The 23,318-nt window shown below is 42.7% G+C and overlaps 1 protein-coding gene across 1 annotated transcript in view; it reads right to left on the bottom strand.

Moving 5' to 3' along the window:
* The window catches only part of LOC115463266 (contactin-associated protein-like 4), a 1,024,538-nt gene that overhangs the window by 514,095 nt on the left and 487,125 nt on the right, over positions 1–23,318 (bottom strand). The window contains 1 exon segment of the mRNA XM_030193620.1: positions 4,384–4,555. Coding sequence (XP_030049480.1) covers positions 4,384–4,555 — 172 coding nt within the window.

Genomic DNA, 23,318 nt, shown 5'->3' with positions numbered 1-23,318 from the left:
CACTAAAACAAATTTACGCACGGGGAGCAGTAGTACTCCTCCCCTTCCAACAAATCCCAGCCGCCGCTGACGTGCACATGAACCCCGCCCCTTTGCCACATAGCCCCGCCCATGGTAGCACACACTTAACCTCACCAACCTCCCTCCCTCCCTGTCACCTCCCCTCCCCTTACGCGTGTCTCCCTGGTGGTCTAGAGGTACCTGTTCCATCAGCCCAGGAAAGAAAGAGCCCCCTCTTTCCTCCCGTAGCGGTGGCTTCCTTGCTGCATGCTGTGGGAGTCCGGCTCTCGGCATTTCAAAATGGCCACCGAGAGTTCAAGCTGCCTCGCGAGACTTCAACTCTCGGCGGCCATTTTGAAATGCCGAGAGCCGGACTCCCACACCATGCAGCAAGGAAGCCACCGCTACGGGAGGAAAGAGGGGGCTCTTTCTTTCCTGGGCTGACGGAACAGGTACCGGAAGGGGAGGAGAAGGGAGTCCCATGCCCGCTAGCACCCGTTTCATCGGCGCCAGAAATGGGCCATTTTTACTAGTATTATATGACTGTTATACTTATGTCACAATCCATTTTATTACTCATCAGCTCATCTTCCTTTCCTCATGCCTTAGTCTCCCCTCCTTCCTCCCTGATTCTAGCTTGTTCTTAGTCTCCCCCCCCAACACACAGAAATTTCCTTGCCTTCTTTTTCCTATCTTCCTCTTTGCCTTTGTGTTCCATCAGCTCTTATTGTCCTTTCCTGCCCTTTACTCTCTCCTCCTCCTTCGTTCCTCCCTGATTATAGCTTGTTCTCTACCCCCCCCCCCCCAGAAATTTCCTCCTTGCCTTATCTGAAGATGGTGCTGTGCTGTAACGCAGCAGAAGACCCACCTGTGCTTGAATCTCTTCTCCTATCACTCAACTAGTTTTTCTCCTCCTGCTCAGGTTCTCATTAGGGAGCTATCACTCATGACCTTTTTCCTTCTTTGTTCCTTTCATACATTGCCACCAACAGTATCCATGTTTTCTCCCACACCCGGCCTTTCCTATCTCATGGCTAATTCCAGCAGCTCCCTGGCCATTCCTAGTACACTGTTTCCCAACCTTTTCAAACCCAAGGCACACCTACACTTTCAAAAATATTGTGGAGCAAAACAACCTCGGCAGTGTAGGCCAGCCTGCCAGCCATTACAATAATGAAAACTAAGTTAAACAAGGCGTCCTTACCTCCTTACCGATGATAAAAACGAGCTGCGGGACCGGGGAGCAGCAGCTGATCAGATCCAACGATCCAAGGGCGCCGGCTCTCCTCTCTCCATCTCCGTCCCAGCACTACTCAGTCTCCAACGTGGCGGCGGCGGCGGCAAACACCCATCCTTTGTTTGGAGTCGGACTGCCTGCGAGGCTCCAGGCACGATGACATCACGCCGTGCATCACACTGGGGCGGTGCTTAGCCTAAACTAAACAAACGAATGAGTGCAGGCTGCAGTGCACGGGAAGGCAGCAGCAGCCAGAGCCAGCAGCGCATGCGCATGTAGGCGCCAACGCGACTCGAGAGGTTAATATTTTTTAATTTTATTAAACACGGCGGCGGTGGCGCCCTTGAAGGTGAGGCGCTCCCCTGCCGTGCTTACCCCGCTTACCGGGTTAGCACGGCCCTGGGCAAGAAGAGTTCTTTGTTTTGTGACCTTGGAGAATGGTAACTTCTGGTGTCATGTCTGCCTCCCTTCTCAGCTTCTCAGGGTGATAGAAGGGGGTGGTTGGGACACAGACTGTCCTTGGCTTCAGCAAGCCTGTCAGTGATTTTCCACAAGCTGAAGCTGGAACTTGCTGACACAGGTCAAAGGGTATAGCATCCATCTTGTTTGTGCATAGGCTTGTATGAACCCAGACCAGCTCAGGTAAGATCACAGGGAAATACCCCTACAGTCCTTTTACAAGGCCATGGTAAAATGTGGCCTGCAGTAGTGTGGGCACATCTTTTAAGAGTGTGGGCACGTCTTTTAGGTGTGTGCTGGGCCATTTTTTACTGCAGCTGGGAAAAAGGCTGTTTTTTAATGGGCCGGAATATGGGCCTGTGCTAATATTAAAACTAGAGCGCACCTATTTACGGCCTGAGTTCTTACTGCCACCTACTGACCTAGCTGTAAGGGCTCACGTGCTACCTGCATGGTAACCATGCAGCATGCGCCAACGTGGGCATGCTGTTAGTTACTGCCGGGAATGCCCCTGTGGTAAAAAATAGAAAACAATTTTCTACTGCAGGATTTGGCATGCGCCAAAAAAAATCAGAATTACCACTGGGCGCACACACTACCCCGGTGGTAGTGCCGATTGGAGGTGCGTACTTTCCCACTCGTTAGCCCTCCCGCACCTTTATAAAAGGGCCCCTGAATGTCTAATTAATTTTCCCAAAGGTTGCAGTAAATATGAAATAAATCTGACCAAAAGAGACTCCTTAGTGTCTGATCTCAAACAACACTCCTTTGGTTCTTATAGAGAGAAAAGAAACGAGTCATATACCATGCATATGCTAACTTTATTTGGCAGACATGAAACATTTTGGAATAAATTTCAGAATATCATTCAAATATTATTGTAATATTTAGGGCATTTTTTTACAAATTCAGCTGAAAGATAAAATACTTAAAATACAACTGATCCTTTCATTAGATTAAAAGTTGACCATTTCACAGAAAAAGATAACTTTCTGGGCAGCACAATTTTTTCAGCTTTAGTTATCTGCAAGCATTTGTATATAGGAAACCAACGGAGAGATGCAGCTACCTTCACGATTTCAGTTTTCACCCTTCATATAAAAGTAAAAAAAAAAAAAATCTCTGAAGCATACACAGCTACGTCACACACTGCCAACGCATATATGATGACCCAAGAAACAGGGACACCTCAAAATCCTGACTGAATAATAAAGGTATACAATACCAAGATCATCATCTCTTGGAATACTAGTTCACTTAAAACACTCAGGGAAAACCTACTACAATAAAAAAAAAAGGAAACTACGACATACATCACAGTGCTGGAAAAAAAAAGAGGAAAACATAATAGACCTACTGTCACTACTCCAGAAGATATTTTCTACCTTCTCAATATTGGTTTTCCAGCAACCACTCAATTTGAAGAAAGCATTAGTTCAAAGCAAACTCCCAACAGAAGCTCACAAAGAAGAGAATGGTATATCAGTGCAACACATAAAACTGTAAATTATATCACATATGGGTAAAGCATTTAGCATGAAGGATTCTACTAATGCTCCTTATCTGATGTAGTATACTGTGCACTGTTCAGTGCAGAAAATGTGCAGAACCATGATGCATAGAGGAGACAGGCAAGAGATGTTAATGACAAGAATCAATTCACACATTCCAAGGGTAACTGTTCAATGCACTTCGGTAAATGGGGACCTTAGAACATCTTACACTTAGATTGAAAACAAAATAAAAATGACTAAGGGACCCTTTTACTAAAATATGGTAAAATGTTGCAGTTAGCTCATGTGGGAACTGCAAAGCCTTTGTGTTATCAGGGGAGGGGGAGGGGTTATTCCCAGTATCTACCCCATGCAATTAATAAAGAAACATGCTGAGGCCAGTAGTGTAGCCAGAGTTTAATTTTTAGATGGGCCTGGAGGTAGACTGGGTGGGCACAGGCCTTGCATTTCCTCTCCACCCGCTACCACCACCCCTACCCGCCCGCCCACCACCGCATTTCCTCTCCATCTGCCCGCCGCCGCATTTCCTCTCCACCCGCTACCCCCCCCCCCCCCCCCCGCGACAGCCCCCTGCACATGGTCAGTTCTGGTCATTTTTACTGACCTGAAGCGCCGTTCTCCCTCCAGCACCGGCGATTCCCATAGCCAGCCTTCTGCCAGCATGCGTTGTCGAAGCCTCTTCTCAGGTACAACCCTCCTACTCTGCAACTTCCTGTTTTCCGCAAAGGTGGGATGCGGGAAGTTGCAGAGTAGGCGGGACGTGCCTGAGAAGAGGCCCCGACGACGCGTGCTGGCAGAAGGCTGGCTATGGGAATCGCCGGTGCTGGAGGGAGAACGGCGCTTCAGGGCAGTAAAAGTGAGCAGACCACGCGGACGGGGTGAGCGGGCAGAAGAGGCTGGGTGGGCCTGGAGCAAAAGTGGCTTGGCCTGGGCATGTCCAGGCCCACCCGTGGCTACGCCTCTGGCTGAGGCAGTGCTAAATGATCTCAGTTATCTGTTGCAGTAACTGCAAGGTACATAAATTAGCCTAGGGTAAATGTCAAACCATTGTGTTAACTGCTAGTCTGGTCATTCACTAACAGCACATACTACTTTAGTAAAAGGTTCCTTATATTTCATAATTGTAGAGTATTTAATGAAAAGAGAAAAATCCAGAATTCAGATAGTTCTTACCTGTCTGTAATGCCACATAGATCTATCTGTAGGTCACTGAAATTTCCAATGAGCCTTTGCTGCACTGCAATAAGATCTATTGCTTTATTACCAATAGAAATTGTTCTCATACATCCCTGGAAGCCTTCAGCTACAGCCTTGCATTCTGAAACACTGCTACTGTCCAGGCAACCTAAAAGCAGATAATAAGACACAGTTCATATGAATTAATGGTACAGAAACATTAAAAAATAAATCATTGGCATTCTTTGAGGCAGATGTAATAAGCCAAAAAATTTGAATGCACAAAAATGCAAAGATTTCAATGTTTTGCACATTTTTCCTTGCATTCTTCCATTCTCGGTAGTAAGTTTTGCGTATAGTCTGCCTCACATGAAAAATAAACTACTGTGATACAAAACATTCCAATCATATCATGAAGTTTTTCAAAACCAAACTGATTAAGGAGCTCATTTTCAAGAGAGAAAAACATCTCAAAAATGGCATAAAGTGGCATTTTGAAATAAAAGGTTGGATGTTTGAAAATGGCTATCCAGCTTATAATCGAAAGACAAAAACACCTATATTGCGACCTAAATCGGGAGATAGGCGTTTATCTCCCCAAAACGAATAACGCGGTATAATGGAAAGCCGAACTTGGACGTTTTCAACTGCACTCCATCGCGGAAGCATACAAAGTTGACGGGGGCGTGTCGAAGGCATGGTGAAGGCGGAACTGGGGCGTGGTTATCGGCCGATCAGAGATGGGCGCCTTTCGCCGATAATGGCAAAAAAATATGCGTTTTTAGCGAGAATTTAGGGCACTTTCCTGGACCCTGTTTTTCCATGAATAAGGCCCCAAAAAGTGCCCTAAATGACCAGATAACCACTGGAGGGAATCGGGGATGACCTCCCCTGACTCCCCCAGTGGTCACAAACCCCCTCCCACCACAAAATATGCCGTTTCACAACTGTTTATTTTCACCGTCAAATGTCATACCCACCTCCCTGGCAGCAGTATGCAGGTCACTGGAGCAGTTATTAGGGGGTGCAGTGGACTTCAGGCAGGTGGACCCAGGCCCATCCCTCCCCTACCTGTTACAATTGTGCTGCTTAATGCTTATTAGTCGTCCAACCCCCCAAACCCACTGTACCCACATGTAGGTGCCCCCCTTCACCCCTTAGGGCTATAGTAATGGTGTAGACTTGTGGGCAGTGGGTTTTGAGGGGGATTTGGGGGGCTCAACACACAAGGGAAGGGTGCTATGCACCTGGGAGCTCTTTTACCTTTTTTTTTTGTTTTTGTAAAAGTGCCCCCTAGGGTGCCCGGTTGATGTCCTGGCATGTGAGGGGGACAGTGTACTACGAATCCTGGCCCCTCCCACGAACAAATGCCTTGGATTTATTCGTTTTTGAGCTGGGCGCTTTCATTTTCCATTATCGCTAAAAAACAAAAACGCCCAGATCACAAATTGTCGAATAAAACATGGACATCTATTTTTTTCGAAAATACGGTTCAGTCCGCCCCTTCACGGACCCGTTCTCGGAGATAAACGCCCATGGAGATAGACGTTTTCGTTCAATTATGCCCCTCCACGTTTACTGCTGGAGCTTTGGACGTTTTTTGCAAATCATCCAAAATTGAATTTAGATGTAATTTTGAAAATGCACCTCAAAATATTTTCACTTATTTGTTCTTGCAAAACAGAAACTTCTCAAAGACAGTGATACTACTTTAACAGTTTTGATTACTAATCTCTTTTCAGCTGTCCTGAGTGCAAAATTTCTTGTAGCATTTGTTGCTAGCTAATTTACATGAGTAACAAACATTTGCATAAAGGAGATCTTGCAGGTTAGTAGTTTCAGATTTTTATCTTAGTAGATTACTTCCAGGGAAACAAAAGAGTTTATGAGATCTGATGTGTGTGTACATGTAGATATGTAGAGTTGTTTTCATAATAATTTTTTTGTTTGGTATCCAACGTATACCAGTTTTTCAGGACATGTTACGAGAGATATAAGACCACTGGCATGAGTGGGGTTTTTGTCAGAGCCAGCTATATTTACAGTCTGCAAAAGCAGGCAGACATATATCCCAGAATGTAGGCTCCTTTAGTTCAAGGTGGAACTTCCTGTTTTTGTTGTATTTTTATTTGTGTATTGTTTTCGTATACTGTTCATTGCTTTGAACATTGTTTAGAAAAGTAGAATAGAAAGTAATAAATTGAATGTGTAAAATGTCCAAGGAAGAAAGTTAAGAACTAAGAAACAAATTATAAAGCCCAATTTTGCACAGGTTGTCTTTGTAGGAAAAGAGATATACACATATATGTGTGGAGGAGTGGCCTAGTGGTTAGGGTGGTGGACTTTGGTCCTGGAAAACTGAGTTCAATTCCCAGCACAGGCAGCTCCTTGTGACTCTGGGCAAGTCAATTAACCCTCCATGCCTGCCACATTGAGCCTGCCATGAGTGGGAAAGCATGGGGTACAAATATAATAATAAAATTAAGATTATGCTTCAGGATGTTAAGCCTCCTCAGTCCAAATCACAAGCATCCTCACCTTTGTCACTGCTGCTGCCATCACTTATCGGTGCAGCACCAGCAATGATAAAATGAAAAGACATGTCTGCAGGTCCCACCTTCTCTGGAAGCTGGCCAAAATGTATTTTTAGTCCAATATAAAGGTATCATCTTATTTTCTATTTTTTGTTTATTTTTTTTTATGTATTAACCCGCCCATTGAGAAGTATGGCACCTTGAGATGGTGCAAAGGAGGCACTTCAATCTTGGGGTTGAAGCCAGTAGACTACTTGCCCACCAGTGTGGAACATGAGGAGGATTGGGCCTCAGTCAAGGGGGGTGGGATGTTGGCACTGTCAGTTGGTGGAGGGAATGATCAGGAAAGGGAAGTCTCAAGCAAGGAAGGCTACAGCCTTGCCAGAATCAGTCTGCTCCAAAGAGGAAAGTGCCTTCTACCCATAGAGTAAAGGCAATAAAACCTGATGTCTTGGAAAGGCATGGGTCAGTGGATGGTGAGCAGTCTAACAGCACAGTGGATAGATTGATCAGTGGCGAGTCAGAGGCAGAGTGTTTGGTTGCTGGATCAATTAGGAGAGTAAGGAGTAAGCATCAGGATCTAAGTGCATGGACCAGTGAGTGGAAGCAGCTAGCACATAAGTTGATAGAAAACAAGTTATGAGGAATTAGACTTAAATGGTAAAGCATTTGGACAGAAAAAATGTTTGTGTAGAAGCAGGGGGCTAAGGTCCTTTCCAGGCTTCCATGTCAAACTCTTGGAACTCTTCTGAGTCCTCTTCATTCTCTGATTAAGATTCTGATAATGTTGGATTGGGCACCAGGGTTCCTTCTAAGGTTCAGGTATATCAGTGAAATCATACTTTGTATGTGATAGCCCTACTAGAAAGCCAGATGCCTCAGAATTTGGAAGATTTTGCAGGGCAAATATTTTGATTTATGTGTGCTGTTGGCTTTGGATTATGATGGGGGTGACAAAAAAAGGGGAGGATGGCAAGGATGAGGAAAAGGTGGCTACGGTGGCTCAATCTATATTTAATTGGATACTGGAATTTCACATTTACTCCAGCATATTGGGAGAAGCAAAGCCAGTATTGCCTTCATTCCTTCAGAAATATTCCAATTTAGTTTGCAGGACTCATAACGGTTAATGGTTATATGTAAGCCACATTGAGCCTGCAAAAGGTGGGAAAATGTGGAATATAAATGTAACAAATAATAATAATAAAACATAATCATTGTCATCATTATAATAATAATGATTATATGTGCATATATTTAAACTTGTCCAGCATACATTTAGCAGCATAATTCTGAATACAAACACAAAACACATGAGCCAGTTTTTGAAGGCCATTTGATGAAAACAAGACTGAATCTGAGGAAGCAACTGTAACTTTCTGAAAGTGGTTTTAACCATGTGATTTACGTAATGCTGAAAAACAGAGAATCTAAAATGATATCTAAGCTCCATATAAAAGAGTGTAAGAATATTTCCTCATCCTCTAAAATTGGGCCCTGATGAGGGATTGGGTGATTCTTATTATTACCCAACCACAAAATCATTGTTTTTACTAAAACTCAATTTAATCTGGTGATTAGACATCCATTCTGTAATTACAATTAGACAATTAACTGATCATAATTACTGTGTAGGGAAGTCAGAACAGGAAAAACAATCTAGATATCATCAGTGTATATGTAGTAAGAAAAAAAAACAGCATTTGCAATACTTTACTTAATGGACTCAAGTAGATACTAAATAAGATAGGCAATAATGGGGCCCCCTGAATGACCCCATAATATGAATTTCCATGGTCTCAAATTTTTCCATGCATAACCATGCAATAAGATCTTGATCTGAGAAAGGCTGCAAACCAGCTTCTAATGATACCAGAAATACCCATGGACTTAAGAATGCATAATAAAATATGATAGTCAACAAGGATAAACGATGAACTCGGATCAAGCTGCACTAATATTGCAGTCTTACTCTTATCCAAGATCATTCTGAATTTTGAGACCAGAGCTAGCATACAAGTCGCAGTACTAAGTTTGTCCCAAAGCCAGCTTGTCTGTGATCTAAACTATTAAACTGCCAAAGATATAAACTGAATGATCATAGGGATGCAATAAGCCAAATCATTATTGAAAAACAGGCTATAGCCAAGACACAACAGAGCTGATTTGGGTTGGGGGAGGAGGAGGAATCAGAAGCATAAGACCTCACTAATTATATTGAAACTAGGAGGAAAGTGACAGAAACCATACCTAGATTGAAGCTGCAGACATTTATGCCTCCTCGGGAGCAGGTGTAAAGGTTTTTATGAAAAATACGCATTCCAGCACATATTTTATAAAGTAAAGGAGTAATTCTATAAAGTGGACTATCCCAATTACATATGCAAATGTTAAAAACAATAGTGTATGTGTGCACATATGTATGTAAATAAGAGTTATTCTACAAATATGCACATATCTAACATAGCATGTATTTTACAGGTAGATGCACACCTAGGTGGAGTCTGGGTAAACTGCTTAAATCAGGCTGTATAAGTAGCAGTCCTATCTTTAAGCAGATGGGCTTATGTGGTCAAAGGCTGAATACTAACATAGGGGCACTTTTACCAAATGGCAGTCAAAGGTGGCTCACAGTGGCTCTAAGTAAATTGCCATGCGGTAATAAAAGAAATTTGCAATGCGGCCATTTACTGCTGGTGCCCTTACCACCTCCTATTTAGGAGATTGTGAGGGCTCCAGCGATTTCTAATGGGCATGCCCGCTCCCCACCCACTGGTGCTAGAAAAAAAAAAATATATATTTTCTAGCACCGGCAATGGCATGCGACAGACCCGGCTGGACTCCTGGGCGTGTCCGGTGTTAGGGCTGATTTGCCGTGTGCAACCCAGGCGATAACCCTACTGCCAAATGATAAAAGAGCCCTTTAGCCAGCTATGGGGTTATGGGTGCACGCAGAATTATTTTCCGGTGCACCTGTAAAAAAAGACCTCTTTCCCCCCCCCCCCCCCGAAAATGGACGTGCAGCAAAATCAAAATTGCCACACATCCATTTGGGTCTTAGACCTTACCGCCAGCCATAGACCTAATGGTAAAGAATTTGTGCGGTAATGACCTATGCGTGTCAGATGCCACATGGTATGCGTCCGCTCTGCGTGCCAGAAAATAAAAATATTTATCAGATTCGCGTGGCAGACACGCACCAAAATGAAATTAAGACAAGAGCCACGTGGTAGTCGGGCGGTAAGTCAATTTTGACGTGCATTGGGCGCACGTAGACGCTTACGTGGCTTAGTAAAAGGGGCCCTATATGTTAGCCAGCTCCAAAAAAAAAACAGGGCCCAGCATTGAATTTCTGGGAATAACGCCTGCAGCAGGCAGCATAATGCTCACCGCCACCTGCTGAGGCTAAGGGGGTAGGTGTCTATATTTTAAAGGCTCACACCTAGGGCCCTGTTTACTAAGGTGCGCCAGTGTTTTTAGAATGCGCTAAAAATTAACATGCACTAATGCTAGAGACACCCAAATATTTCTATAGGTGTCTCTAGTGTTACCGTATGCTAATTTTTAGCATGCACTAAAAACATTAGTGCACCTACAGTGTGGCTTAGTATAAAGGGCCCCTAAATTGTTAAAGAACACATATATAGTATAATATAATAATGTTGCCCAAATTCTGGCCCTGTGAACACCCACTTGCAAAACACATGCCATTGAATATTTGCTCAAACTTACAGAACAGTGTGTAGCCTGAAAATGGTCATTTACACACATATATCCCCAGATTCTATATAACACATGAGACTAAAAATATTAAAGGAAAGGATAATGGATGATACTAGGAAGTAGAAGTCATAATGGATTATTATGAAGCAGTCTTTGGGAAGAGAAATGTTTTTAGCCTCTTCCTGAAGGTGAGGTAGCTATTTTCTGTTCTGATGGGAATAGGTAAAGAGTTCCATATTTTGACTCCAAGTATGGGGAATAGACTTGACTTGAATACCGGTATTTGTATGTGTTCTTGTTGCCTATATATGCGTAGTTCCTCCTAGAATTATCCCCTTTCAGCTGGATTCAGTAAAAATAAAACAAATCTGCACTGAATGTTATTCTATAACGGGCATTCTGGGATTGGCACCCTTTATAAAATAGCACGTAGCACCAGGATCTGTGCTCAACTTACAACAACTGAAACCAGGTGTAAATCCTGGTGTGCAAGCTGGGTGTGAATCTGCACTGTTCTATAACATTACACACATTTTAAGGGAATGCCCCTGACCTTCCCATGCCCCTCCTATGCCAGATCCTCATGGAAACACTTAGGTGCTATTCTATAAGAGGCTGCATAAGTGTGTTTTCATGCAGATCTGACATTTATGCCCCATTTCAGTTCCATGTGTCCGTTAGAATGCTTTTCCATGCCGAAAATTCAGCTCAGAATTTTCACTTAATATTTGGTGCCATATGTAGAATACCCCCGTTTATGTGTATAAGTACACAGAATCTTGTCAGCATACAAACTTCTATGCATGTATATTATAACAAACATTTTATGCATGGAAAACTGGTTTTATACATGATAAATGTTGTCTAAAATTAAACCAAAATGCTTAAATGGTAATGACATGCTAAACATAACCATCACAAAATATATTCATGGTTATTCTTTTTGTTTGCAGATTTTTTTGCAAGGGGCCATGTTGCTTTACAGTTTTTGCTTATTTCTTGAAAATAATATTAGTCCCTGGTCACTTTAATTAAAAGACTTCTAATTTATCGCTTTGGTATGCAGCAGTTAGAAACAAGTATAGGTTGCTATGACAAGATGATCTTACATTGGTGAGATGAACTGTATACTTGTACATAAATCATTCAAACTGAAACACATCCACAGTATATAAATCCAAATAAATGCATACCATAAAATTAAAAACTCTCATTAGTCAACAGGATTGCTTTTTAATAATGTTGGCATAAATCATAGTCTGTCATGCACAGATGTGCAGATTAGTATAAAAATCTAGAAAAAAAATATCATGCTTTTTTAAAACTTTCCAAAAAGAAAATGTCACTGGGCTAATGATACATACGCTAATTATACCCTCTGAAATTGTAACAAGCTAATTATAAACAAGAAACACAGTTTAGAGGGAAGCTAATTTTTTCTTTTTCATTTTCACACTAGAATACTACCAATTTGTATTGGTTTTAGGATTTGGGGGCTAATACACTAACCCCTGGATTCTATATAGCATTCCTAGAAATCCATGCCAAAATCCAAGCGTATTCTGTAACAACAAGCAATAATGAGCACTAATTGGCAATAATTAGAATTTATACGCAGAACTCGCTAGGCGTATTCTGTAGCGCAGTACACCTAAGTTCTATCAAGCACAGGCAAAAAGGGGTGTGGTTATGGGTGGAGAAATGGGAATTCCGTGGGTATTCCAAAATTTACATGCATAGTTATAGAATATGTCCCAGTGAGCCTAAATCTGCACATTGGGATTTATGCCATGTTTTCGTTGGTATGAATGGACAAGCATAGTTTTAGGCACTGGGATATCAATTAAGTGTATTCTATATATTGTGCCTGAATCTAGGTATTGCTTATAGAATATACTTAGGCATAAATGTTTTCTGTGCGGATTTTTTAGGCACCATATATAGAATCTCACCTAAGGGGCTCATTTTCAAAAGAGAGAAACATCTAAAAAGTGGCATAAAAAGTGGCATAAATCAGCATTTGGATGTTTTGCTTGCCAAAATGTTCAAATCGCTATTTTCAAAACCCATTTTACAGAGTATATCTATGCAGTTCATCTGCAATTCATCCAAATCACAAGGGGGTATGTTGGAGGCAGGATTAGGGTGTTTCTAACACCAGTGGCGTTCCTAGGGCGGCTGACACCCGGGCCAGATCGCCCATGCGCCCCCCCCCCACCGGGTGCAGCTCCCCCTCCCCCCCCGGCGAAAGGACACCTCCCCCCGGGTGCATTTTTACCTGCTGGGGGGGGGGGGGTGCCGCGTGCCTGTCGGCTTCGCTCGTTCCATGCTCCCTCTGCCCCGGAAGAGGAAGTAACCTGTTCCGGGGCAGAGGGAGCATGGAACGAGCGGAGCCGACAGGCGCGTGGCACCCCTCCAGCGGTGTGCACCCGGGGTGGACCGCACCCACCGCCCTCCCCGTAGGAACGTCACTGCCTAACACTTAGACATTTTTCTGCCATAATGGAACAAAACAAAAAACGTGCAGGACTAAAACTAAGACTTTTTAGTTAGACCTGGTTTAATAATAACTAACCTGTTTTAATAATGACTAAGTCACAAAAGAGTGCCCTAAATGACTAGATGACTACTGGAGGAATTAAGAAATGACCCCCTTACTCCCCCAGTGGTCACTGACACCCCTCACATCCCCCAAAGATGTGAAAGAAACAGTACATGCCAAGCTCTATGACCGCCTCAGATGTTATAGCCGGTCCTATTGGAACAGCAAGCAGATCTCTGGAGAAGCCTAGTGATTGGTACAGTGCACTGTTGAGAAGGGGACCCAGGCCCATATAACTGGTACACTTGTGGTGGAAAATGTAAGCCCTCAAAAACCTACTATACCTACATACAGTTGATGCCTACAGCCATAAGGACTATTGTAGTTGTTTAGAGTTGTGTAAGTTTTTGGTGGGTTTTGAAGGGCTCACCATACAGTCTAAGGGGATAAGAGTGAGAAATGTGCCTGGGAGCTTTTATGTGAAGTTTGCTGCAATGCCCCCTAGGGTGCCCCAGTGATTTTCTGGGATGTCTGTGTGGCCAGTCTACTAAGAATGCTGGCTCTTCCTACATCCCAATGGCTTGATTTTGTGCATTTTCATTTGGAATTTTTTTTTTTTTTAAATGGACCAAAAAGATAAATGCACAGACCACAAACACATCTAACAATTATTTTGAAAAAATAAAGAGAGTTATTTTGCTGTTTTGAAAATTGCTATATTCACCACTTGGACTCTGGACGTTTTGAACAAAACATCCAAAGTCCGATTTAGACATTATATCGAAAATGCCCCTCCATGGGTCCTTTTTCTAAGCCGCAGCAAAAAGTGGCCTTAGTGTGCCCTTACATGAGGTGTTCCCCATATGCTAAGGCCATTTTTACTACAGCCCTAAAATGGCAGACTTTTCTATTTTTTTTTAATGTTACCATTAGTGCATGATCATTGTTAAAAATTACTGTGTGAACACTTACCCCTAGATTCTATAAAAGTCGCTCAAAGCTGGGTGCCAAATTTGAGCACAGAGCCAAGATGAGTGTACAAATTAATTAGTCAATCTGGTACTAAAACAACAATTATTGGCATTAATTGGAATAGAACTTAATTGACACTAATTGGGTTTTGCCCACGCATCTGCCTACATTCTGTTCTATAATGCTGCACACCCAAAATGTTTCACACACAACTCAAAGGGAGCATGGCCATGAGAGGGGCATGGATGGGTTAGGGGCATTTCAAATACTTAGGTGTAGTGTCTTAAAATAGCAGGGTTACACTCCCAACTTGCATGTTGGGATTTACACCAGGTTTCAGCTGGTGTGAGACCTTGCACCTTAAATTGGGAGCAGGAATCTGCTCTAAGGGCTATTCCAGCGGTTCCCCAAACTGGTCCTGGAGACACCCTAGTCAGTCAGGTTTTCATGATATTCTCAATGAATATTCATGAGAGATTTGCATGTACTGCCTGCACTGCATACCAGGGGCGTAGCCAGACAACAGATTTTGGGTGGGCCAGGGCAAGAAGTGGCTGGGCACCAAGTGTTCCCCCCACCACCACCACTGAAAACAATTTCTCAGCTGGCGGGAAAACACTTCTTTCCCCCTTTGTAGTCTGCAGCAGGCATGCACTGAAAACTGAGCATGCACAGGTGCCAGTATCATGGGAAGTAGCGTTTGCACTACCATCAGGGGGGAGTCTTCAGTTGGCGGAGCTTGGGATCCCCACCAGCTACCGCTAAACATGTGCTACTGTTGGATGGGCCTGAGCCCTAAGTCAGTGGGCACTGGCCCACCCAGGCCCACCTGTGCCTACGCCACTGCTGCATACAAATCTCTCTCATGAATATTCATTGTGGATATCCTGAAAACCTGACTGGCTGGGGTGCCTCCAAGTCAGGTTTGGGAACCGCTGGGCTATTCTATAAAAGGCACTCAGCCCAGAGAGCCCTATATAGAACTACGCATAGCATTGATTTTCCACAGCACCTCAATTGGAGCACCATTTACTGAATCTGGTCCTTACTGCCATCCATTTTGTAGGCAGTAACTGCTCACATAGTATTCCTATGCTATCCAGTTAGCACATACCAATGCAAGGGCTCCTTTTACAAAGCCATGTTAATGATTACCACGCAGCAAATGCAACAAAGCCCAAAGGAATTGAATGGTCTTCATCGCATTTGGAACGCTGCTAATAACTTGCGTGCTTTGTAAAAAGATCCCTAAATGCACTAACTATTTAGCACAGAAAGGCCCAGTCTCCACCCCTGATATGCCACTCAAAAAAATTAACAATGGGATCTGTTTACTAAACCACACTGTAGGCGCACTATTGTTTTCAGTGTGCGCTAGAAATTAGTGCATGCTAATGCCAGAGACACCCATAGGAATATATGGCTAAATTTTAGTGTGTGTTAAAAATGCTACCATGCCTTAGTAAACAGGGCCCAATAGTTTTTAGCACACGCTAATTTGGGAGTTACCAATGGTGTTTTTACCATACTTATGTGCAGCATTCTACTTGCCAAATGAAAAATCTGTATTGCTGGTAGGAAAATACATGCAGTAATTTTACTGAGTAGCAGTAGAAAGCAAAGGAAAGCTATTCATCATCCAGTATAAAAGACTGGCCATAAAAGCCACTTGTAGAAAGCGGTGCTAAATTTGTTTCTGAAAGGAAGAGAAAGGGGAGGAAGAGAATAAACTGCAGAACTAGGCAAACCAAGGAGAGGAAAGAACCCAGCCACACCTCCTAAAGGGAGGCTGGGCACAACCGGGCCGATGGCCTGCGACGTGGGGGAGGGAGGGGGGAGGCGAGAGGAGGGTGCAGGGAGGATAGAAAGGTAGAGATAGGCAAGCAAAGGGTTAAAGCACGGAAGGGGAGGGGAGGGGCGGAGAGAAAAGAAAAGTGAAAGGAAGGGAAGGAAAGGGGAATTTCCTTTCCATTGGGGACAGCAAGGAGAGAGCAGAGGGGAGGGAGGGAGGGGAGGGGAAGAGCAGAGCGAGTGGGAGAGCAGGTAAAGATAAGATAGGCAAGCAAAGGGTTAAGAGCAAGAGGGGGAAGGGAGGGGCGGGGAGAGAAGCGAGGTAAAAGAAAGGAAGAGTAGGGAGGAGGGTCTTTTTGAACAAGACAGCAGGACGAGAACAATGCTGAGGTTGCCTTTGATCCTCCGGTGCTTTCCACGTGCACCAAGGAAAAGGGAAAAGATCAGCGTTAGATCTTGATTAGCAGAGTCAAACGGTAAGAAAATATAGATATATATGTGGAGGCTGGACCTGGTGGGCTCGGGTGTGCTGGCTGCAGACAACAAGGTGTGGGAGTTGTGCTGTGGCCAAGTGGTTGGAGCACCGGGCTTTGAATTGCAAGATAGCAGGGGTTCGCATCCCACGGGGACTGCTAGAAAAGCTAAGAGGGACCATGAGTATTTTGGAACTCGCAGGGAGTTTACATGAGCTATGGGCTTGCCCGTGATTGATTGTGATTGCCTGTTCCCGTGGCAGCGTATGGAAAAGGAAAAGAGAACGCAACGTGCCGAGTGAGTCAGATCACCAGCCACTAATGGAAAATGCCTTGTACACAACAAAAGCACAGCACAGGCAGAGGCATCTGTGCAACGTGGCAAGGGCGGGCAGCTCTGGTTTTGCCGAGCTTCGGTGCAGGTGAACATTGCCAGGACAGATCAGCCCCTCCAGAGCTCGGAGCTTAGTGTAAAGTTCCGACCATGCTTTCTCTTCCTGTACCCAAAAGCAGTCTCTTTATCTACGGTTTCATTTCCCACCCTGCCCGAACAGTTGCAAAAATAAAAGCTCACCTAATAAAAGAAAACCTCAAAGTAGGAGGTGCCATTATAAACTGTAGGGCAGGGAGAAGCTGCAGCTTCACACGTGGCAAGGAAGGATTGTTCAGATTTATATTTAAAAGGGGTAGATTTCCAGAGGGCAATATAATAATAGGGAAGGAGAGAGTGTCTTTAACATCCTGAAATACTGGTAGCAAACAGTGCAGGGTCACTGCTACCCTTATCTCAGATCTTCTAAACTTTTTATAAGAAGGATAATCACTTTCTTTTCAGTCAATTCCTAGACTATTAGTTCATATTCCTACTACTGCTACTAGATGTATGCAGTGATATACACAAACCCCTGGATATTTGAGCACCAGTCCAAGATGTGTGCCCAATTAAATTGGCTAGAGCCAATTAGTGCCAATAATTGGGTGCTAATTGGCATTAATCAGCACCAATTTGGAACTGGGCACACATTTTGATACATGTTGGTCTATAACCAATGTGCACTCAAATCCTATAATGTGCAAACCAAAAAGGGACATGACCATAGGAGGTATATTTTTAGCTGCATTCCTAAAATTTCTGCGCAGTGTTATAGAATACCAGGGATATGCACCCAACATGGGCACTGGGAATTGTATCTGATTTCAGCAGATGTAACTCCTGGTGCTTAATTTGGTCACCAAAACCAGCACTCAACATTTCTATAATGGACACTCATCTTTGAGGGCCAATGTTTTTCAGCGCCAATTTATGAGTGCCATTTATAGAATTTCCCCCTTATTGTGCAGAATGATTAAAATAGACATAGGTACTGAACAAATATGTAGGGAGTTAAGTCTACATAACAGCCTCAAAATGTGGACTTTTAGTCTAGATTTAAATACAGTCATAGATGCTTGATGCACCAACTTCAGAAGTATATTCCAAGTATATGGGGTAGGAAGAAAAAAGGAACTGAGACTGGAGTTGGCAGTGGAGGAGAAGGGTACAGATAAGTGAGAAGAGGTACAGAAAAAGGTCCACTGAGACAAATGTCAAGTTGTTGAAGAAAATGGCTACAGCTGTCAACAACAACAGAGATCGTGGCATTGATGCAGACCACCTCCGAATGACTACTCCAGCAGATAGTTTCCAACATACATGATTATCTGTACAATAATGGAGTAGAATAACTATGTTTAATCCATGTCTGTGTTATGGGAAAAAGAAAAGTTGTACAGCATTCTAAAATAGTGTTTCTCAACCGTGTCTTGGAGAAATACCTAGCCATTTGGGTTTTCAGGATTACTACAAGGAATATACATGAGTTAGATTTGCATACAATGGAGGTCCAATTTGTACATAATCAACGTAAGTGATTCTGAAAACCTGACTGGCTAGATGTACTTCCAGGACAGCACCATTCCAGGACATTTCTATTTCTTGGTTCTTTTCTCACATTCCTTTTCCTTAAGCACATAAGAACATAACTATGCGAGCATTGCTGTACTGGGAGAGATTGGTGATTCATCAAGCCCAGTATCCTGTTTCCAACAGTGGTAAATCAAGGTCATTAGTACCTGGCAGAATACCAAAAGAGTAATCAATTTCATGCTGTTTATTTCAGGAATAAGCAACACATTTCCTTACGTCTATCTTAATAATGCTTTAAGAACTGTTCTTCCAGGAACTTGTCCAAACCTTTTTTAAAATCCTGCTACACTAATGGCTTTTACCGCAGTCTCTGGCAACAAACTCCAGAGTATAATTATTCATTGAGTGAAGAAATATGACCTCTGATTTGTTTTAAATTTACTACTTAATAACTTCATGACATGCTTCCTCATCTTTCTACTTTTGAAAAGAGTAAACAAACAAATCACATATATCCCTTCCATTTTACTCATCATTTTATAGACCTTTATTATATTTCCCCTCAGCCATCTGTTCTTCAAGCTGATGTGCTCTAACCTCTTTAACCTTTTCTTATAAGGCAGTTGTTCCATTCACTTTTATAATTCTGTACTTTTTCTAATTCAGCTATGTCTCTTTTTGAGATATGATGATCAGAATTGCACATGTTCAAGGTGCCATAGCCTAGGTTCCAAGACACAGGTTTGGTAGGAATCCGCAAGGTGCAGTAGCATCATGGAATGATAAAGAAGCATTATGATATTCTCTGTTATATTTCCTATTTGCATCACTTTGCACTTGCAACATACTTTTGAGATCAGTTCTTTGGACAATTTTTTGTAATTGATGGATGTTTGACATTGGTTTTCACAGTATTAAAAGGAGGTTTTTATGCCTATAATTGTTTAGCACTGAATAAGTAATATTGCTCAGATTCAGTGAATGGTTGCCAAATTTAGGTACCAGAGAGATCATGCTAAGGGTTAGATTCTATATATGGCACCACAAATATCAGTGCCAAAAAGTACTATTCTATAAGCTGCACTTAAAGATAGGCATGGTTTATAGAATAGCGCTTATGCCCAGGAATCACGCCTAACTTTAGGTATGGCCATTTGCACCAACTGAAACGTGATGCAAATATACACGTCTACATTAGGCATATATCACTCTTATTCTTTAACAGGGGTTCTCAACCCAGTCCTTGAGACACACCTAGCCCACAATGAATAGGTATGATAGTTTTGCATAGAATGGCGGTAGTACATACAGATTTATCTCATGCACATTCATTGTGGGTATCCTGAAAACCTAACCGGCTAGGTATGTCCCAAGGACTAGGTTGAAAATTCCTGTTCTATAACAACACGCATTAATTTTAGGAATACCCCCATTATGCCCATGACACTCCCATTTCCGTGCTCCCTTTTTAGATTGCACGTAAAGTTTAGGCACGGATCCCACACTTAATTCTATGTACATAAATGCTAATTAAATATAATTAATGCCTATAATTGCTTGTTAAGCCAATTATTGCTGCTAATTAGCTCATTCAAGTAAATTGTGCATGCAAATTGGCAAGTGCGTGGGCTGGTAGACTGAGCGACACACTCTCCTCAAAGCAGATTAGCTCTCCCAATGCCCACATGCCAGCAAGGACTCCTACTCTCATCTGAATAGTGACACCAAAATGAGTCAAAGTCATCTGTCTGTGCAGAGGCATACCAGAAGTCATTGCCCTAACTTTTCCTTTTCTCTTCAGCATGCCCAAATAATCAAAAAGCAGGTAATACTGCAGCGTGAACTTGGAGCAGCCAGTCAAACATTATGCTCAGTTGGCCATCTTGGATCCTCCTCTGGTCTATCAATCTCCTAAGCATAGGAGCCACCTTTTCAAAATTATTGAGTGTGCTATTGTCAGAGGACTGGTGTTTTGCTAAAAAATCCAGCTGGTCAGAATGTATCAAATTTGTAAGTGCCTGAGAGAGTTGACTAGCCAAGACATTTGCCAGGATCTTAATACATGTGTACAGGACTGAGATAGGTCGGTAAGAATTACAATATAAAGGGTCCTTATGGTGTTTCAGTAGGACTGAAATCCAGGCCTCCATCATGGTTAGCACCCCTCTCTAACTGAATTAAAAACTTTCAGCAACAAATGGGCAAGATCTCTGGCAAAGGTCTTACAAGCTCAATAGTGAAGCCACCCAAACCGGGGCTTTATTTGCTGGCAACATCTTAATAGCAGTCAGTCAAAATGTATTTTCTAGTAATGTTAGCCTCCAATATCAGTTCCGGAGCTGGAGTCAATGTAGGACATTCCATACTATATAAATAAATCACTAATCTCAGGATCTTTAATATTAGGATCAGCCCAATATAAGACCTGGCAATAGTTTCTAAACCTTTCCCTAACCGGGTGGTGGGGGGGGGGGAGGGAGGGAACTAGTTAGAAGTTGATCATCTGCACCTTCAGTCGATAAACCCCTTCCTAAGTTGCACATGACATTTCCAGCCCTAGGGAAAATATGTCTCTATTTTTTACCACAGCAGTTACCTGGCAGTAATCAGGCAGCACTGTGTGTTGCCCGGTTACCGCCGTGTTAGCATGGGAGCACTTATCGCCACCTCAATGGGTGACTGTAAGTGCTCCCCTCCCACACACACACAGATTGCCATGCGGTAAGTGCAATCTTACTGCAAGGCCATTTCATTTCTTGGCCTTTTTACCTGATGCAGTAAAAGGGGCCTCAGAACACGACAAAAATGGCCACCGCCGCTAGCGAAGGGACCCTTTTATTGCAGCTTTGTCAAAGGGCCCCCTAGCACGTGAGAAAGACCCATGTAAGGGTGAGCTAAGGCCACTTTTTATCACTGCTTATTACCTTTAAGAGTGGACTAGCACTATAACCACACCACTCCGCAACCTGAAAATCTGTATAAAGGTCAATTTCTATGAGTAAAGCATTGTTTTTTACCCATGGAATAGATTTTGAAAATTACACTCTTTGGGAGTAATTTTACAATGTATTTTCAGCACCTTAAGCATGTTTTAAAAGAGGAAAATAGCTCTGATAGCATTTTGTGGAGATAAGTAAAAAGTAAGTACATGGAAAGATAGCACCCACTTTTACATGGTCTGTGTATATGTGGCTTAGCAGGGGAGGAGTTGTGATGCACATGAGTATTTTGTAATGTTATGTTCATGAGTATTTTACATACATGCACAGGAGCTGGTGTACTGTCCATTTGTGCCAGAGAATTTGTGCTTTTGAGGATAGGTGTTTATGTTGTTTTTATAAAATAAAGTCATCTATCTATAAATAAAAATAAATAAATAAATAAATAAAACAAGCTCACAAGACATATCCAGCAATATACATAAGCAAAAAATAAAGTAGATATCAAAATCAGCAGAGAATCAAAATGGGACTTATCTAAGATGATAATGTCCACCACAAAATCTAAGTAGAATTACTTCACAAAAGGTCCTTAGATATCTGCTTGATCCAAAAACAATTATTTTTCACAAAAATGTTTTTTGAAGAACAGGTTTTTCAGATCCAGCAGATTTCTGGGGGGCCTTTTGTGAAGAAACTGTACTCAGATAAGTCCTATCTTTTCTATTAATATGTTAATAGTCGGTTTGGGAACTAAACTGATGAATGACATCTGAGACATTTTGTGGACATTGTCATCTTAGATAAGTCCCATTTTGACTATCTGCTGATGCTCCATTAGTTTTTGCTTATGCATATTGCTGAATATGAAAAAATCGAAGAGAGGCAACACAAAGGTGGAGGTGCACTTAATCCCCACGGAGAAACAGTCAAATGTAGAGCAAAGGAGGAGTGGGGAAGGTAGGCTCTTTCCAATCAGTGAGATAGACGTATAGAAGGTAAAACAGTTTATTAGGCAACATCAAAAAATGACTCCACACAGCTGTGTTTTGGCGCCTTCCTCAGGATATTGCTGAATATAACCCATGACCTTGTTTTTTTTTAGAGAGATGGCTTTGGCTTAATACTCATAGGTGTACTGGTATTATAACTCATTTTTATAAAATAAGCATGTTTGAGAAATTTATAGGCACTATCTTATAAAATTAGCTTTCATGTTTATGGGAAAAGTTTAGTAAATTAAGGGATCATTTTACTAATTGAGAGTATGCATTAATGCATGCTTACTGTTTGGAAAAATACACTGCTGGTGTCCTGCAGTAGTGTTGGCATCTGTGCATGCTCACCACATGCTAAACATACTTTTTTTTGTTTTTTAGCATTGGGGGCGTGTTTTGGGGAGGAGAATAGGCATGCCAGCATTAATCGATTAGTGCACTTACATTGCCATGCGCCTACCGATTAGCGCATGATTAGCACATGAGCCCTTTCCACCTACTAAATACTGTAGGTGTCGGTAAGGGCTCACGCGCTTATGGCCACATGTTAATTGGGAATGTCAGCCATTTTACACCTGCACTGAAAGTGGCCTCAGCATGCGGGGAAACCCATGTGCTAGTTGTAGCACAGACCACCTTTTAGAGCAGCTTAGTAAAAGGGCCCCACAGTCATTTAGGGGTCCTTTTACCAAGCTGTGTAAAAAGGGGGCCTGCGCTGGCATCAGCGTGTGTTTTTGATGTGCAGTGAGCCCCTTTTACCATACGGGTAAAAGGCTGTCTTTTTTTTAAGAAATAGCCATGTGGCCATCTCAGGGGGGGAGCACTTATCGTCACCCATTGAGGTGGTGGTAATGGCTCCCGTGCTAACCCATTGGTACAAAAATACAAAAAAAATTGTAGTGTCAGAAGTGGTGTGTGCTAGGAGTGGGAACTACTGCTGGGCTGCTGCGGTAGCCCGGCAGTAGTTCTGAATTAGCCAGCGGTAAGCGCGCATTGGGCTTACCACCGCTTCGTAAAAGACCCCCTTATTGCCTTCTTGACTAAAATTAGACAG

Source organism: Microcaecilia unicolor, chromosome 2, assembly GCF_901765095.1.
Source record: "Microcaecilia unicolor chromosome 2, aMicUni1.1, whole genome shotgun sequence".
Classification (NCBI taxonomy): Eukaryota; Metazoa; Chordata; class Amphibia; order Gymnophiona; family Siphonopidae; genus Microcaecilia; species Microcaecilia unicolor.
Note: the sequence above shows the minus strand (reverse complement) of the source record. Positions and strands in the feature narration are given on the sequence as shown.